Source organism: Hemitrygon akajei, chromosome 22 (genome assembly GCF_048418815.1).
Source record: "Hemitrygon akajei chromosome 22, sHemAka1.3, whole genome shotgun sequence".
NCBI lineage: Eukaryota > Metazoa > Chordata > Chondrichthyes > Myliobatiformes > Dasyatidae > Hemitrygon > Hemitrygon akajei.
The window spans coordinates 47,349,483-47,368,065 of record NC_133145.1 but is presented as its reverse complement, the minus strand read 5'-3'; the positions used below and the strand labels follow the sequence as shown (position 1 = coordinate 47,368,065).

The 18,583-nt window shown below is 41.2% G+C and overlaps 1 protein-coding gene across 3 annotated transcripts in view; it reads right to left on the bottom strand.

The window, feature by feature from the left end:
* The window catches only part of arsg (arylsulfatase G), a 213,746-nt gene that overhangs the window by 114,816 nt on the left and 80,347 nt on the right, over nucleotides 1-18,583 (bottom strand). For all 3 annotated transcript variants that reach the window (XM_073026171.1, XM_073026170.1, XM_073026172.1), the window contains exon 2: nucleotides 4,740-5,034. In XM_073026171.1, the coding sequence (XP_072882272.1) occupies nucleotides 4,740-4,960 (221 nt within the window). In that variant the 5' untranslated portion in view covers nucleotides 4,961-5,034. The remainder of the gene's footprint in view (nucleotides 1-4,739; nucleotides 5,035-18,583) is intronic.

Sequence of the window (18,583 nt, the reverse complement as noted above, 5' to 3'; positions counted from 1 at the left end):
GCCTATGTCATACAACACAGCACATAATGATGATGATGATTGCCAGTTAGTCACTTGTAATGGGTCCTTTTCTTGGACTTGCTTTTTACCGCTGATCCCTTCTCTCATATACCGTTAAATTGTACAGTACTGCAACTGGTCCCTCCACCCACCATGCCCATACTGACCTTTCCATTAAGGTTTGGATGGACATGGTGGTTGGAGGGAACCCATCTTACTGTATTAGGTCCCTATCCTATGCCTTGCCCAAGTGTCTCTTAAACACAATTATTGGATTCTTTTCCACCACTTCAATTGGCATCCTTCCTATGGTACAGTTTGTAAAGTTGCAACATGATTTCCCAACTTTAATAGTCTATGCCCAGCCTATGAAGGCAGGTGTGTCATATGCGTTCTTTGTTGCCCTAAGAAGGCAATGTCTATTACCAAAGATCACTGCCATTTGGACAATGCTATCTTTTTTCACCTACCATTAGGCAAGAGGTATAGAGGTCTGAAGTCCTACACAGCAAGTTCAAGACAAGCTACTTCTCTTCAACCATTCAATTGTTGAACCAACCTGCACAACCCTAATCATGACCTCAGTACGGCACTGCAGTACAATGACATTTGTTTCTGTCCTTTTCCAAAACCTGCATCACATTGTTTAAAATCTTGATTTAATAAAAAACCCAAATATCCATCTCATTACTATTTCTACCTCCATAAATTTGACCTGCCCAGTCCCTTCCCCCACTAATTTGCTGTTAAAAAAACTCATTCACACTTTTCTGAAAACTTAGTAACACTACAATCTGGCTATTCAACCTTGTGCTCTCCTCAATAAGTACTACTGCTTATGTCCTAATTCACCATGGAATCTCATTCAACCATAATTCTTATGCTCATTGATCTACAGTGGCTTCCAATTAATTTACACTTTCAACTATCACCTTTGATTTCAAAGTATTCAATATTATCAATTATCTCTATAATCTTTTTGATGACACAACAATCAAGGCTTTCTGCATTTCTTCAACTCTGAGCAATCTTGATTTTAATCACATCAATAGTTGTTATGCTTTCTTCTAGTATTCCCCCCCCCCCCCCATATACTGTCTGCATTCCTTTCTACCTATTAGATGTTCTTTAAAACATAGCACTTTGACTATTTTTTATCTATTCTAACTTATCATCTTATGGCTTGGAGTCAAAGACTGCCCAATAAAATACAGTGACGTGGCTTGGGCAACGAGTAATTGAAACTATCCCAGCTGGTTCCATCTGTCCATCATCTCCTCCCCCACCTGGCTTCAACTATCACCTACGAGCCTGTCTCATCGACCCTCCCTCACCTGGTTCCATCTATCTATCATCAATGTCCCGTCTGGTTCCACTCATCACCTATCAGCATTTACCCCACCCCACATACTGCTACATATTCACAGTCCTTCCTGTTCCTTCTCAGTCCCAATGCAGCCTTTTGACCCAAAATGCCAACTTATACCTTTCTGCCTCCATAGGTTCTATTTGACTAGTTGAGTTCTTCCAGTGTTCTAACCATAGAACATAGAACCATAGAACATTACAGCACAGTACAGGCCCTTCAGCCCTCCTTGTTGTGCCAACCCATATAATCCTTAAAAAAAGTACACTACCCCATAACCCTCTATTTTTCTTTCATCCATGTGCCTGTCTGAGAGGCTCTTAAATACCCCTAATGTTTTAGCCTCCACCACCATCCCTGGCAAGTCATTCCAGGCACTCACAACCCTCTGCGTAAAAAACTTACCCCTGATGTCTCCCCTAAACTTCCCTCCCTTAATTTTGTACATATGCCCTCTGGTGTTTGCTATTGGTGCCCTGGGAAACAGGTACTGACTATCCACCCTGTCTATGCCTCTCATAATTTTGTAGACCTCTATCAAATCCCCTCTCATTCTTCTAGGCTCCAAAGAGAAAAGTCCCAGCTCTGCTAACCTTGCTTCATATGACTTGTTCTCCAAACCAGGCAACATCCTGGTAAATCTCCTCTGCACCCTCTCCATAGCTTCCACATCCTTCCTATAATGAGGTGACCAGAATTGCGGTCTCACCAGAGATTTGTAGAGTTGCAACGTGACCTCTCTATTCTTGAACTCAATCCCCCTGTTAATGAAGCCTAGCATCCCATAGGCCTTCTTAACTACCCTTTCAACCTGCGCAGTGACCTTGAGGGATGTATGGATTTGAACCCCAAGGTTCCTTTGTTCATCCACACTCTTAAGTAACTGACCATTAATCCTGTACTCGGTCTTCTGGTTTGTCCTTCCAAAATGCATTACCTTACATTTATCCGGATTGAAGTCCATCTGCCATTTTTCTGCCCAACTCTGCAGCCTGTCTATATCCTCTTGTAACCTTCGACAACCTGCAGCTCCATCCACAACTCCTCCAATCTTCGTGTCACCCGCAAACTTACTCACTCATCCTTCCACCTCTACATCTGTTTTTTTGTTACTGAAAACTTGGGGGTGTTTCATTATTTAACTGAGGCTGCATGAATTACTATGCATACTTTGTGAGGAGAAGGTAGAAGATACAAAAAAGGTGATGAATGCAGTGACCAGATCCAGCAACAAAAAGAATTTGTCAGATTTTTTCTATCTGGCCATTCAAATAGAACACAATTAAGATGACTACAGATAGAAATGCTGCATTGTTGGAAGAGGCCGGTGAGTTGTTGAAAGGCGTCATTAATATAAGTAGTCATATCAATTTTCAACAGTATAAATTGAAAAAAGGTACATCATAGGTCAGAAGTGTAAGTGGTAGGAATAGGAGCTAATATCAGTTCCTGGGTCAATCAAGCTTGCCTAATTAACACCAAGAGCAAGAGTCCCCATAAGATAGCCTGATGTGGAATATGCAATGGAATTCCCCACCAAATCAAATTTCAAAGTAAATTTATTATCAAAACATATAAATGTCACTATATACTAGCCTGAGATTCATTTTCTTGCGGGCATACACAGCAAATACAAAAATAAACATAATCAGTGAAAATGCACACAAGTACAAACAACCAATGTGCAAAGTACAACAAATTGCAAATACAAAAAAAAGAAATAAAGTAATAATAATAATAAATAAGTAAGCGATAAATATCGAGAACATGAGTTGTAGAGTCTTTAAAAGTGAGTCCACAGGCTGTGAAGTCAATTCAGTGTTGGGGTGAGTGTAGTTATCCCCTCAGGTTGAGGGATCATAACTGTTCCAAATGAAAAGAGACAAAGCAGAATGAAGAGCAGCAGCTGCTCAATGCACCTGAGAGCCTGCTAATTGTCTCAGCTAGTGATATCTTGCCTTTATTGATCTATTCAACTATTCCTGTGCTGATTTTCCTCTGGAAGGGAAGACGTTTTCATTTAAACATCACGATTTGTCAACATTTTTGAGAAAGGGAAATTTTTCTGGAGTCAGATAGGTTTAGAAACTGATTAGAGAGACTTCATACGACATAGAGTCATAGAGCACTAAGGCACAGAACTAGGCAATTTTTACACATTGGTTGCTTGTACTTTAGAATTATGCAGAACATAAAATTATCATGATGGTTGGAGGTCCTATTGTTGGATAGATTTCTCTTCCCAAACCTTTTTAAACAATTCATCCCTAATCTTGTTCGTTAAGTCAGTATTGAGTATATTCACCGGTGATTATGGAATTCAAAATTCATGAAAAAAAGCAGTCCATAACTGCATGTAGCATGACCTAGTTGCCATCAAGACATGTGTAACCATCAGATCATGATCATCTTGCCTTTACTGCAAAACATACGCTAAAGTTTCTTTTCACAAGCCACAAGGCACAAGTCCACTATGTTATACAATACTCTCAGCTCAAGTGCAATGTCAATATTGCTCTTTCTTTACAACTTTCAGAAGAGAACAGGTTACTTGATCACCCCTTTATAAGTTCACATGGCATATTGAACCCATAGCATTTACCATCTACAAAGTGCAATAATTTCATGTACTGCAACGACACCTTCTAACCCCAAGGATAAGACCATCAGGAAGGACCAAACAGCAGGTGAACTGAAAGATGACCATTATTCCAGATTGCACCCAATTCACACAGCTCCCTAACCTAGAAAATGTCATTATTCATTCATTGTCACTACATCTAAATCCTGAAATTCTTACACAACAACATTGTGGGAGAACCCTAGGTTTGTCAGCATAGTACATCAGGTATTAATTGTAGGCATACTTGATGTAGGTGAAAACTGTTCATGTAAGACCACAAATTGGGTAGTGCCTACTGTTGACTGACACTTTGGCAGGGTATAGCAAGGGTAATGCTTGTTCATTACCCTACTCTTACTATACCTTGCCCAAAACCTCATTACTTGTTTAGCTAGATTGGATCTCTATGAATCTCAGAAGTCATCACTGGGATAATTGTTCTGAAGTAGGTTTCAAATAATTCTGAGGACAGCGATGAGCTAACAGCACTACTCTTTGATTGCAAAATCCTGGGCCATCATCTATTGGGTAATTCATGAATATTACTTGTCAAGAGTCACCCAATTTGAGACCATTGTGAATCTCAATACTATTGGAAAATTTATCTGAGAAAAAGAGCCTCTTAAGCAAAATGTTCCACTAAACGTGAGGCATCCTTTAGAATAAGGGATTATTGACAACCCTAATACTCCCTCTTCCCATTGTCCTCTCATCTCTCTTAGCTCTTACTCCCTCTCCCTTCCATCATACCTCATCCCGTCCTTAGCCATCTTATCCAGATTCGGTGTTTCTTTAGTAAATGGCCAGTTTGCACCAAGATCTCCCCATCCAATATCATCAGCCAAAATTATAATGAAGTTTGGCTTTCCCAAATGGCTGTCATCTTGAGCTTCATTGATGTCAATGTTGCAATAAAGTAATCCACTGATGAGTGCTGCTGTGATGATGATCAGCAAGTAGAAAACTTCCATTTCCTTAGGTCAAAGATCTTTTCCTGATATTGCCAAAGCTTCACAACCATCAGATCACGATCATCTTGCTTTTACTGCAAAACAAGAATTCTCAAGTTAAATTTCACAGTAGTCAATCACGTTTGTTTAAACATTATGAGTGTTTCAGCATTGGGAGCTCATTCAGTTCATTGTGTTAATGCTGGGCCAAAATTGAAGCTATCTAACCATCAAGTATGGCGAGTAGAGCCACTTGAAACAATGACAGAGTCACAGGCTCAATCCCGACTTCAGGTGCTATTTACAGGGAGTTTGTATGCTCTCCCTGTGATCACATAACTTTTCTCCCATATCCCAAAGTAGATTACTTTGCTACTGTAAATTCTTCCCAGCATTTAGGTGAGGGATGGGGGTGGGGTTGTTGATGACAAGGCGAGGAGAGCAAAATTGGAATTAATTAGGAGCAACACACATAAAATTCTGGGGTAAGTCAGCACATCAGGGAGCCTCTATGGAGTGGAATAAACAGCCGATGTTTCAGCCGAGACCCTTCATCAGGAAGGTCCTCCCATAATTAGGATTAGTGTTAGTGCTTGGCTGACGGCTGGTGTGGACTTAGTGGGCCAAATGACCTTTTTCTGTGCTTCTTCAATGACTCTGAAGCCCTACTTCCCAGTTTCTTTCAGAGGCTGGCATCTCAAAGTCTCTTCATGCTGAACTGACATGGTCATAAAAACACTATTAAGATATGCTGAGGATGGCATGGCAAACTGGAGGGTATGGCAAATTAACAGGATGAAAGCAGACACTAAGAGAAAATAGCTAAGGAATTTATTGATACACTGTATGTCAAATGCACTTCCTGGAGATAACCATAGTCATATTTTGAAGAGAAAAGAACTTGAAATACAATTGATAGTATAATACATTTTAGATAGTGAAATTGTGAAATGGATTTGGGGAATTCAGTTCTTTTCCAGAAAATAGATTACCATTTTTAACTCACTGAAGTGCATTTGTCACTTATCAGTTTACTCCGTCTCTGCCCTTTAGCAAATTGGTTTCATTCTGATAAATTGCCATGCCTCCTAAATTAGTTTCCACTGCCCATTTCGATAAGATATGTAAAACAAAAGATTGTGGTGCATATTTTCAGAACATAGCACAAATTATACCCATCTACTGGTTAGTTATTTTTCTGTTACCCTCTCTATTATCAGAACACAGAAAAAATTATTCTGCTTCCAGTATCTTTCTAGGATTGCTGCAATTCTTTTACTTCCAGTTTAAGATGGCAATGGCGCTGGTGAATCTCAGGGACTTCTGGCTGGTGGCCACATCACTCTTCTTCTGGTAAATGATCATCACAATCAATAGCTTGTAATTTCCCTTTGGACTCAGAGGCAATTCGTTGCAGCAGAACTGAGGCGAGGCATTACGAAAGAGCGAGGAAGACCCAAAAATCGATTAATTTATGCATTAAGCCAAATTGGAAAGGTCAGGTACAGGCTGAATCGAGGCAGCAGGAACCAGGCCCCAGAGCATATCGAAGCAACCGAACCTGTCACATGGATGACTAATGAAGCACTGGCAAGGACTAACTGAAAGTTAGTCCTGACAAAGGGTCTCAGCCTGAAACATCGACAGTGCTTCTCCTTATAGATGCTGCCTGGCCTGCTGTGTTCCATCAACATTTTGTGTGTATTGCAGACATAGCATCAATTTTCCAGAGGATGTATCTGTGGAAAGCATCTGGACCACATGTCCCTTAAATTTCATGTAGATCAGTTGGCAGGGGTGCTTAAAGACTATTTTAGCCTTTCCATGCTTCATTCTGAGGTTCTCAACTGCTTAAAAAGACCACTATCATCCTAGCACCTAAGAAAAACAAGGTAACATGCTTTTATAACTACCTCCCAATGGCTCTCACAGCCACCATCATGAAGTGCTTCAAGAGACTGGTCATGGCACACGTTAACTCCAAACTGGATCTACTGCAACTAGTTTACACATTCTGTGACCATATTCTGTTCTTGCTCCTTCTACAAGTTTGCAGATGATGCCAGCATGGTGGACCATATGTCTAATAATGATGAGTTGGAGTACAGGAAGGAGATAGAAAGCTTCGTAACATGGTGTTATGACAACTACCTTTAGCTCAACATCAGCAAAATAAAAGATCTGATCACTGACTTGAGGAAGGGGGGCAGTTCATATACACTTGTCTATAGAACATTAACAGTTTTGAGAACAACAGGGTTGAGTTCCTAGGAGCTAACCACCAATAGACTGTACTGGTGCAACCATGTAGAAGCCATGGCCAAGAAAGCTTATCATTGTCTTTACTTCCTTAGGAGGACCCTCCTCCGCAAAACCAATGGAATTCACAAAGAGAATCTAAGAAGAGGACTACAATGAGACCAGACCTTCAAAGAATTTCCTTCCGCCTACATAAAACCAAAAATGACTTCCTAACTCCTAAGCCATTCACATAGTAAAACATTGTGATGCTTACAAAAAAATATAAGGTGTAGTATTATACTCATTTGATGAGAATTATAAGAAATATGCCTTGGATTTATAAAGAACATTACAATGAATTCAATATGTCAGCTTGGAATAGCATTAATGACTATGAGCAATCTGCATTTTTGACATGCTTTTTATTGTAATTTTTGTTTGGCTTGCAACTGGTGGTTATACAAGATTCACTTTGTATAGTGTGTTGTGATATTGGGAGAGGGATGCAGGCCAACATAATGGTGGTATTGTGCACTTGTGAGAGAGAAGTTATAAATCCTTCATCTTCTTGGTGTCCGATATAATTCATGTGTAGAATATTCATATGCCAACTATCTGCTTGCGGTGGACTCTTCCAAGAACTTTAACAGATTAATATATTAAAATCTTTGGATTAGATATTAGTGTATTGATGCATCCCCATGTTGTAGTGCTCAATAGTAGTGGAAACACAGCATATTGAACATGCCACCATGATACTATCTTAATTCCAATTACTAGTTCTAGAACATAATGTCAGAGAGAAAATAGTGTGGTGATAAGTGAGCCAAGTTTATTGGCTGCCATGGTGATTGTTTCTGTTCTCATGAGAAGCTAGCCTAAACTGGATCTCCAGAGGCTATTACAGATCCATACATTTCAATTCTTTTAGTCAACCTTGACAATTATGGTTCAAGAAATGCTTCTGGATTCAAGATTCCAGTTTATCTATCATGTGTAGATGAATACTTCAAGATTCCAGTTTATCTACCATGTGTACACTGTACATACAGTGAAATGTATCATTTGTATTAACAACAAGCACACCCAAGGGTGTACTGCAGACAGCATACAAATACTGCCACACATTCTGGCACTAACATAGCATACTCACAAGGCTTGACAGAATAATACAGAACACAACAAGGAGCAGAACAATAACAGCCAAACCAAGCCATGTACCTCCCTCCCACCCATGCACATACAGAGCACTTTAACCCCAGGACAAGTTGTTCTCTTCTGCCTCCAGCCTCCAGGAAACTCTGATTCAGGTGTTAAGTAGCATCAACGAAGGAGAGAAAGTTACAAGTTTGATTTTCCAGAGCAGTAGTTTCCAGTTGGGATTGAATCACCACCCCGGATAGATGCCAAAAAACACCATAAGATTCAAGGTTTTATAATGTTAAAAAACCTTATATGGATGCAATCTGAAACACAGTCAATGACTCGCTGGAGGAAGAGTACCGCCTAGAAGCCTGTGGCAAAGCTCTGGGCAAAGTGGAAGATTTGGGCTTACACAAAAACTCTCTTGGACTTCATTTACCAAGCCATGAAAAAGTATTTAAACCCCACAACTATTTTCACATTTTTCTGTCTCATTTTTGAAATTTAAAATACATATACTGAAGTAGGATTGTTTGAGCTAATCTACAAAACACTGTGCACCGTTTCAAATCAAAAGAAACACTGAAAAAGCTGTTAACAATTTACTAAAAATTAAAAACCAGAATTGTGAGGGTGAAAATAGTATTCGCTCCCTTTGTAATTGCTAACTTTCCTCAGTAGCAACATATTACCTTCCCATCTCACCCAATTTGTTGATGCAGAAAACTGGAGGAGCACCTGTTTTCAATGAATTCATAAGAATACTGTAAATAGCCACTCTCTCTGTAAGGTACAACAGTGCAGTAGATTTTCAACAAAATGAAGGCAAAAGAAAATTCAAGCCAGGTCAGGAAAATTATAATAGAAAATCTCAAATCTGGAGAAAGGTACGAGCCCACCTCAAAGGCATGGAACATTCCTCCAAGCTCAGTGCAGTCCATCATGAAAAACTGAAAACAAAATATGATGCCAACGGTCACTATGAATGAGCTGCAGAAGTCAGCGAGGGAATTGGGCTCCACAATCTCTAAGGCCTTGTACAGAAAGGGTATTTAGGGAAGAATGGCAAAGAAGAAGCCCTTCCTATTCTGACATCTCCTTCCTTTCCAATCCTGATGAAAAGTCTTGGCCCAAAACATTAACTGTTTACTGTATTCCTATCCATAGATGCTGCCTGTTCAGCTGAGCTCCTTCAGAACACTGTGTGTATTGCTCTAGATATCCAGCATCTGCAGTACCTTTTGTGTCTGTAAAAAAAAGCATATTCTTGCCCATAAAGACTTCACAAAGCGTTACTTAGAAGATACTGTAAAGATGTGATAGAAGACCTTGTAGTTGGATGAGACCAAAGTGGAAATTTTTGGCCTCAGCAGTAAGCGATACATGTGGTGTAAATCTAATATTGCACATCAGCCAGGCGGAATGCACTGGTTATGATTTCTACTGTTACATTGTAGATCATTTCATTTTAGCAGCTTCTGCAAAAGCAGCATGTCCTGCTAGTAAAATGTTTGGTTTTGGCTAAAGTAAGGGATTATGATGTTCAACGTAGGACGATTGTGACAACCAATCAGGGTGGTGGAATTAGGAGAAGGTGCTAGAGACAGCTGGGCAGAGAGAGATTTGTGATGGACACTGGTGGGATTGGTGGTCTTTTTGGTGGGAGCTGCAGAGAGGATAGGAGGGAAGATGGCTGAGTTTGCCATGGAAAGGTGCTTAATGTTGCTCTAAGAGGAGAAAGTGCCAATACTCCAGAGAGAGAGCCTGTTCATGTGAGATGGGTTTCCAGCAGAGTTCAGAATGCAGTGTGTGTTTTCACAGAGAACGTGGCTCCAGCTCGAGCAAACTTTAAGATGAGCTCCAGCTTTATGTGAACATTTGGACTGGGTCAACTGAAATGGGTCCTTTTATTTGTTTTTCTTTTCTTTTTCCTACTAACTGGTCCATAAAGCTGAAATCTATAAATATACTTTTTTATAATTTTATGCAGGTGTATGGTTCTTTCTTGCTGACCGACAAATGTGATAGGCAGTATTTACATAGCATTAGTTTAAATCAAGGTTTCTTTATTCAGAACATCATGACGTTCCTCAAATCATACCGACCAAAGAAGTAGGTTGTTTATTAAAGGTGGCCTTCTCACCGCTGAGTCTGTGGCTGTTAGCAGAGCCGGCTAACGAGCCAAGTTTGCATATGAGCCTGGTGAGGGGGTTACACAGGTAATACCATGCCTTCTGTAAAGTATGGTGGAGGTAGGTTCATGGTCTAGGGATGCATTGCAGCAGCAGGGAATGGAAATCTGGTCAGAATTGATTAGAAGATGAATGCTGCTAAATAGAGACAGATACTAGATAAAAGCCTTCTATACTCTGCCAGAAAGCTTAAACTGGGGAGGAAGCTTGTCTTTTAGCAGGATGACCCAATGCACACTGCCAGAGCAACCATGGAGTGACTTCAAATGAAGAACATTGATGTACTTGAGTGGCCCGGTCAGAATCCTGACCTTAACCTGATTGAACATCTCCGGCAAGACCTCAAGATTGTTGTCCACCGCCGCTCACCAATGAACCTGGCACGATGTGCAGTTTTGCAAGGAGGAATGGGCAAATCTTGCTCTATTACATTCTGCAACGTTAACAGAGCCTAAGTATTGAGCAAAGGGGAATAAATACGTTTGAACTGCTGACATTTCAGTTTTTGAATTTTTAGTTTTTCATGCTTTACAATTTTCCCTGCTTTTTGGGCTCTCCTGTGAAAAAAGGAGCGTGTGATTCACAAATCAAAACTCTTGGTTGTAATACCTCATTTATGTGAACAAAGGGTTGGGGGATGAATACTTTTACAAGGCACTGTATGCAACTGAATTTTGTAAAAGTAATGTACACCATTGGCTGTCACTGATATGTTCAAGCCTCAGAGTACCAGCAATTCTGGCCCACAGGGTTTTCTCCAATCACTGAAGAAACCCTCTGGGTATAAACATTTGGGCACCTGCAGTCCACATTTAGCATTTATCGTTCTCTCATCTAATTAGTACTAGTTGGGAGTTTTGTTCATGGGTAATCTTCCTAAATTCATTGCTCCAGGACATAAATATGCAAAATCAGCATCTGACTTTTTATCCCACGCTGTTCACATCTATTCATGCCTTTCACTTACTTTTTCCATGTGGTTTACAAACATTTGCTCTCTGACATCTTCATTTGAGGTTTTCCGCAAATTTAACATTCCCCTTTCCATATCATCCTTCTGGAATGTCTCTAACACACAATCTATTTACTAATAATGTACGTTCTACCACAGAAAGTGTCAGAAGTTCCAGCAAAATAGTAACTAGCATTGAAGTTTAGCTCAGATATTCCAAAATCTAATTAAAACACTATTAAATACTTCTTCAAAGCTGTCAGTTACACAGAATGTGATTTGGTTCTGAAAAGAAAAGGTTCAAAAGACGAGATAATGATAGAGATCTAGAAGATTATAAGGCTAGCAGGAAGGAGTTTAAGAATGAAATTAGGAGAGCCAGAAGGGGCCATGATAAGGCCTTGGTGGACAGGATCATGGAAAACCCCAAGGCAGTCTACAAATATGTGAAGAGCAAGAGTATAAAACCTAAGAGAATAGGATCAATCAAGTATGATAGTGGGAAAGTGTGTATGGAACCGGAGGAGATAGCACAGGTACTTAATGAATACTTTGCTTCAGTATTCACTATGGAAAAGGATCTTTGCAATTGTAGGGATGACTTACAGCAAAATGAAAAGCTTAGGCATATAGATATTAAGAAAGAGGGTGTGCTGGAGTTTTTGGAAAGCATCAAGTTGGATAAGTCACTGGGACCAGATGAGATGTACCCCAAGCTACTGTGGGAGGCGAGGGAGGAGATTGCTGAGCCTCTGGCAATGATGTTTGCATCATCAATGGGGACGGGGAAGGTTCTGGAAGATTAGAGGGCTGCAAATGTTGTTCCCTTATTCAAGGAAGGGTGTAGAGATAGCCCAGGAAATTATAGACCAGTGAGTCTTACCTCAGTGATTGGTAAGTTGATGGAAAAGATCCTGAGAGGCAGGATTTATGAACATTTGACGAGGCGTAATATGATTAGGAATAGTCAGTATGGCTTTGTGAAAGGCAGGTCATGCCTTACGAGCCTGATTGAATCTTTTGAAGATGTGACTAAACACATTGATGATGGTAGAGCAGTAGATGTAGTGTATATGGATTCCAGCAAGGCATTTGATAAGGCACCCAATGCAAGGCTTATTGAGAAAGTAAGGAGGCATGGGATCCAAGGGGGCACTGCTTTGTGGATTCAGAATTGGCTTGCCCACAGAAGGCAAAGAGTGGTTGGAGACGGGTCATAATCTGCATGAAGGTCAGTGACCAGTGGGGTGCCTCAGGGATCTGTTCTGGGACCCCTTCTCTGTGATTTTTATAAATGATCTGGATGAGGAAGTGGAGGGTTGGGTTAGTAAATTTGCTGATGACACAAAGTGTGGGGGTGTTGTGGATAGTGTGGAGGGCTGTCAGAGGTTACAGCAGGACACTGATAGGATACAAAACTGGGCTGTGAAGTGGCAGATGGAGTTCAACCCAGTTAAGTGTGAGGTGGTTCATTTTGGTAGGTCAAATATGATAGCAGAATGTAACATTAATGGTAAGACTTTTGGCAGTGTGGAGGATCAGAGGAATCTTGGAGCCCGAGTCCATAGAACACTCAAAGCTGCTACGCAGGTTGACTCTGCGGTTAAGAAAACATATGATGCATTGGCCTTCATCAAGCATGGGATTGAGTTTAGGAGCCGAGAGGTAATGTTGCAGCTATATAGGACCCCGGTCAGACCCCACTTGGAGTACTGTGCTCAGGTCTGGTCACCTCACTACAGGAAGGATGTGGAAACCACAGAAAGGATGCAGAGGAGTTTTACAACGATGGTGCCTGGATTAGGGAGCATACCTTATGAGAATAGGTTGAGAGAACTTGGCCTTTTCTCCTTGGAGCGACGGAGTATGAAATGTAACCTGATAGAGGAGTATAAGATGATGAGAGGCATTGATCGTGTGGATAGTCAGAGGCTTTTTCCCAGGGCTGAAATGGCTAACACGAGGGGGCACAGTTTTAAGATGCTTGTAAGTAGGTACAGAGGAGATGTAAGATGTAAGGGGTGATGGTGGTGGAGGCAGATACAACAGGGCTTTTGAGAGACTCCTGGATAGGTACATAGAGCTTAGAAAAATAGAGGGCTATGGGTAACTCCTAGGTAATTTCTAAAGTAAGGGCATGTTCGGCACAGCATTGTGGGTCAAAAGGCCTCTATTGTGCTGTAGGTTTTCTATGTTGTTATGAAATCCACTGAATGGGAAATAAGTTTAATTGCAGGGTTTCAAAAGAAGGTGGACAACTATCTGAACATAAGGAATTTGCTTTGGGAGAAGGCAAGGATTTACAGCAGGTATGGACTCTGGGCCAAATACCCTCCTTACTTTGTGTGAAATTACAACTTGCCTAAGCAGTAATTATCTCTGCTTTTTGCTTGCATACATTTTTAATTTCCTTGTAAATTATATCCTCTATAACCAGGTCAAAATTTTCAATAGGTATTTGAATCAGATTCAGAATCAGGTTTATTATCACCAACATGTGTTATGAAGTTAACTTAGCAGCAGCAATTCAATGCAATACATAACATATAAGAAGAAAAAGAAAATAAATCAGTAAACTAAATAGATCAAAAATAATGCAAAAAGCAGAAATAATATATATTTAAAAAGTGAGGTAGTGTTCACAGGTTCAATGACCATTTAGGAATTGGATGGCAGAGGGGAAGAAGCTGTTCCTGAATTGTTTCAGGCTTCTGTACCTCCTACCTGATGGTAACAGTGAGAAAAAGGCATGCCCTGTGTGCTGGGGGTCCTTAATAATGGACACTGCCTTTCTGAGACACCGCTCCTTGAAGATGTCCTGGGTACTTTGTAGGCTAGTGACCAAGATGGAGCCGACTAAATTTACAACCTTTTGTAGCTTCTTTCAGTCCTGTGCAAGTAGCCACCCCATACCAGTCAGTGATGAAGCCATATTTAGCAATGGTCTTAATCTTTTCTTTCTTGGGGCCCAGAGTCAATGGATGCTTGCTTCCAATCAAGTTCTCTGATGGCAGAAACCGAAATTTGTGGGACCTTTCGTAAAAACTCAAAGTGTTCAGAGCCCTCCTGGTTGCCTTTTCTCTATTCTGAGCTATCATGGTGTGGGGTTTCCCATGAGACATTTTTATCATGATTTTCAGAACGTCCTTGCATTCATTTCATTCTTCTTTAAAGTCTCCTGCTTTACCTTTTTATACTGTCTATCTCCCCACCGTCTTTTAGTTCACAAAAAGGGTCTCAACCCAAAACGTCAACTGTCCATTTTCATTAACAGACAGGGTGTGTGACCTGCTAAGACCTTGTTTATTACCTCTCAAGAAAAGTGCTTGTTTCAAGAGTTTGGTGTCAGTCATGCAAAAGAACATGATTCACCCAGCAGAAGTGGTCAAGTATGATCAGAACTCTCTGCTGGTAGAGAACATTGACTTTGGGTCTCTGCTCCTGTTAATGGATTTGGCGGATTTTGAAGCGAGTGTGTTGTGGTACCTCTCCAGTGCTTTTCAGATGCCTGCTGTAAACTGTCTGTCAATAAAGCCTATAAACAGGACAGGGAATCATTGCTGCTTGGTAAATTCTGAAATTGGAGTCAGGTGGGAGGTCTGTCTTTACACACTCTGTCCTCAGTTGGCTAAGGAAACCAAGATTTTGCACCCAACACCAATTTAAGGATCTAAAGGCAGTGATAAATTTTGGCACATTCACCTATCTTCACTGAAAGTTCGGAGATCTGGAAAGTGGTCCATATATTTTAGGATCTCATTCTGGATCTTGATCACTGGGTAGGCAGCATATGGCAAGAGCAGGTCGACACAGGATTTTTGATTCCTTAAATAAAAACAGTATGAGCTGCCAACACTCAATATCAGAATCACAATCAGGTTTTTAATATATCACTGGCATACGTTGTGAAATTTGTTGTTATGTAGCAGCAGTACTTTGCTATAATAATAAAAACTATAAATTACAGTAGGACCTATACATATTTAAAAAGCTAAATAAATAGTGCAAAAAGAGAAAATAACAAAGTAGCGATGTAGTGTTTGGAGGTTCATTGTCCATTCAGAAATCTGATGGCAGAGGGGAATAAGCTATTCCTGAATCATCGAGTGTGTGCCTTCAGACTCCTGTATCTCCTCCCTGACGGTAGCAATGAGAAGAGTGCATCTCCTGGGTGATGGGGATGGTTAATGATGGATGCCACCTTTTTGAGGCATTGCTTCTTGAAGATGTCCTGGATGCCGGAGAGGCCAGTGCCCATGATGGAGCTGACTGTTTAGAACTTCCTGCAGCATGTTTTTATCCTATGCAGCAAACCTCCATACCAGACAGTCTTGCAGCCAGTTAGAATGCTCTCACGGTACATCTGTAGAGATTTATAAGTGTTTTTCGTGACATACCACATCTCCTCAAAGACATACCACATCTCCTCAAACTCCTAATGAAATATAGCCAATGTCTTGCCTTCTGTGTAATTGCTTAGGATAGATCCTGAGAGATGTTGACACTCAGGAACTTGAAATTGCTCACCCCTTGCACTACTGATCCATCGATGAAGATTGGTGTGTGTTCCCTTTGTCTTACCCTTTCTGAAGTCCACAATCAATGCTTTGGTCTTAATGACACTCAGTGCAAGATTATTGCTGCGATACCACTCAGCCATTACTTCCTACAAAGCAAAAACCCCAGTGATGCTTCACCCCCAGATGAGTTCAATGTTTTCTATACTCACTTTGAAAGGGAGAATAAAACATCTATGAGGATCCCTGCAGCACCCAATGACCCTGTGATTTCTGTCCCAGAGGCCGATGTCAAGTGAACCCTCGCACGGTGTCAAGCCCTGAAGGAATACCTGGTAGGGCTCTGAAAATTTGTGCCAACCAACTGATCAAAAAACACAGAACCTGGGCCTCTGTATTCACTCTGCAAATGGATTCTTGACTTCCTAACTGGAAGACCACAGTCGGAAATAACATCTCCACCTCACTGACAATCAACACTGGTGCACTTCAGTGATGTGTGCTTAGCCAGTTATACTCTCTCTACACCTATAACTCTGAGGCTAGACACTGCTCAGATGCCAATACAACCATTGCTGGCAGAATTGCAGATCGTGACAAGACGGTATACAGGAGCAAAATATATCCACTAGTTGAGTGGCGTCACAGCAGTAACCTCGCACTCAACGTCAGTAAGACCAAAGAACTGATAGGGAACCAGAAAGGGCAAAACAAGGGAACACACACCAGTCCTCCTAGACAGTTCAGATGTGGAAAGAGTGAGCAATTTCAAGCTCCTGGGTGTCACTATCTCTGAGGATCTCACTAGGGTGATGCCACTACAAAGAAGGCATGACAGTGGCTGTATTTCGTGAGGAGTTTGAGATTTGGTATGTCACCAAAAACACTCACCAATTTCTACAGATGTACTGTGGAGAGAGTATTCTAAAGGCTGATTTATACTTGTGTGTTGCATTTAGAAGATTGGGGGGGGATCTTATTGAAACGTATAAAATTCTAAAGGGATTGGACAGGCTAGATGCAGGAAGATTGTTTCCGATGTTGGGGAAGTCCAGAACGAGGGGTCACAGTTTAAGGATAAAGGGGAAGCCTTTTAGGACCGAGATGAGGAAAAACTTCTTCACACAGAGAGTGGTGAATCTGTGGAATTCTCTGCCACAGGAAACAGTTGAGGCCGGTTCATTGGCTATATTTAAGAGGAAGTTAGATATGGCCCTTGTGGCTAAAGGGATCAGGGGGTATGGAGAGAAAGCAGGTACAGGGTTCTGAGTTGGATGATCAGCCATGATCATACTGAATGGCGGTGCAGGCTCGAAGGGCCGAAGGGCCTACTCCTGCACCTATTTTCTATGTTTCTATCAATGCCATAGGTAATGCGCACCCTACACCATACCTATGGTGTACCCTACGCAAAGGGTGACGTGCACCTCTCCAGAAAAGTTACTCACGTGTTGTGGCGACGCAGACCACAACAACCATGTTTGGTCCACTTGGTAGCATCGCATTTCCTCCTACGCATTTCCAGTTGCTTCTTCTCCGCCATGTCTGTAGGCTGTGCGTACACCGATGCAAAGTAGATGAACCAAATCATCAAATCTACCTGCCGACATGCGAAAATGTTTGAAATGCATTTTCTCACCCATGTCTCTCACGAAGAAACTCAACACAGTGGCATAGAAACTCCACCGCCAACTAGCATTTTGGCACACACCAACGTACGCTCACTACGGCGTAAAGCGACACAGAAGTGAAAATCAGGGTTATGGCATAGGCTGCGGCATAGCCCATACGCATAAGTATCAGCCTTAACTGGCTGCGTCACCATCTGGTTTTTGGTGGGGGGGGGGGGGTCTACTGCACAGGAGTGAAATAAGCTGCCGGGAGTTGTAGGCTTAGTCAGCTCCATCATGGGCACTAGCCTCAAAAAGGCAACATCATTAAGGACCCCCATCAGGCCATGCTTTGTTCTCATTGTTACCATCAAGGAGGAGGTACAGAAACCTGAAGACACACACTCAATGATTCAGGAACAGCTTCTTCCCTTCTGCCATCCAATTTCTAAATGGACACTGAACCCATGAATGCCATCTCACTAATTTTCTACTTTTTTAATTTCTATTTTTGCATAACTTATTTAATTTAACTATTTCTGTATATATACTGTAATTCAGTTTTTCTACATAATTATGTTGTGAATTGTACTGCTGCCACAAAGGTAACAAATTTCACAACATAGGCTGGTGATATTAAACCTGATTCTGAACTAGCTGATCTAGCTCGCTGCTGTACGCCTTCTTGTCTGAAATTCTGCTAACAATAGCTTTGTTGTCAGCAAATTTATAGATGATATTTGAATTGTGTCTAGCCACAGTCATTGGTGTAGAGAGAGTACAGAGTGGGCTAAGCACACATCCTTGACATGCACCACTGCTGATTATCAGTGTGGCGGAGATATTATTTCCAATCTGCACAGACTGTGGTGTTCTGGTGAAGAAGTCGAGGATACAATTGCAAAAGGTGTTACAGAAGCCCAGGCTGTGGAGCTTTTTGATAAATTCTGTAGTAATGATTGTGTTCAACGTTGAGCTGTAGTCAATAA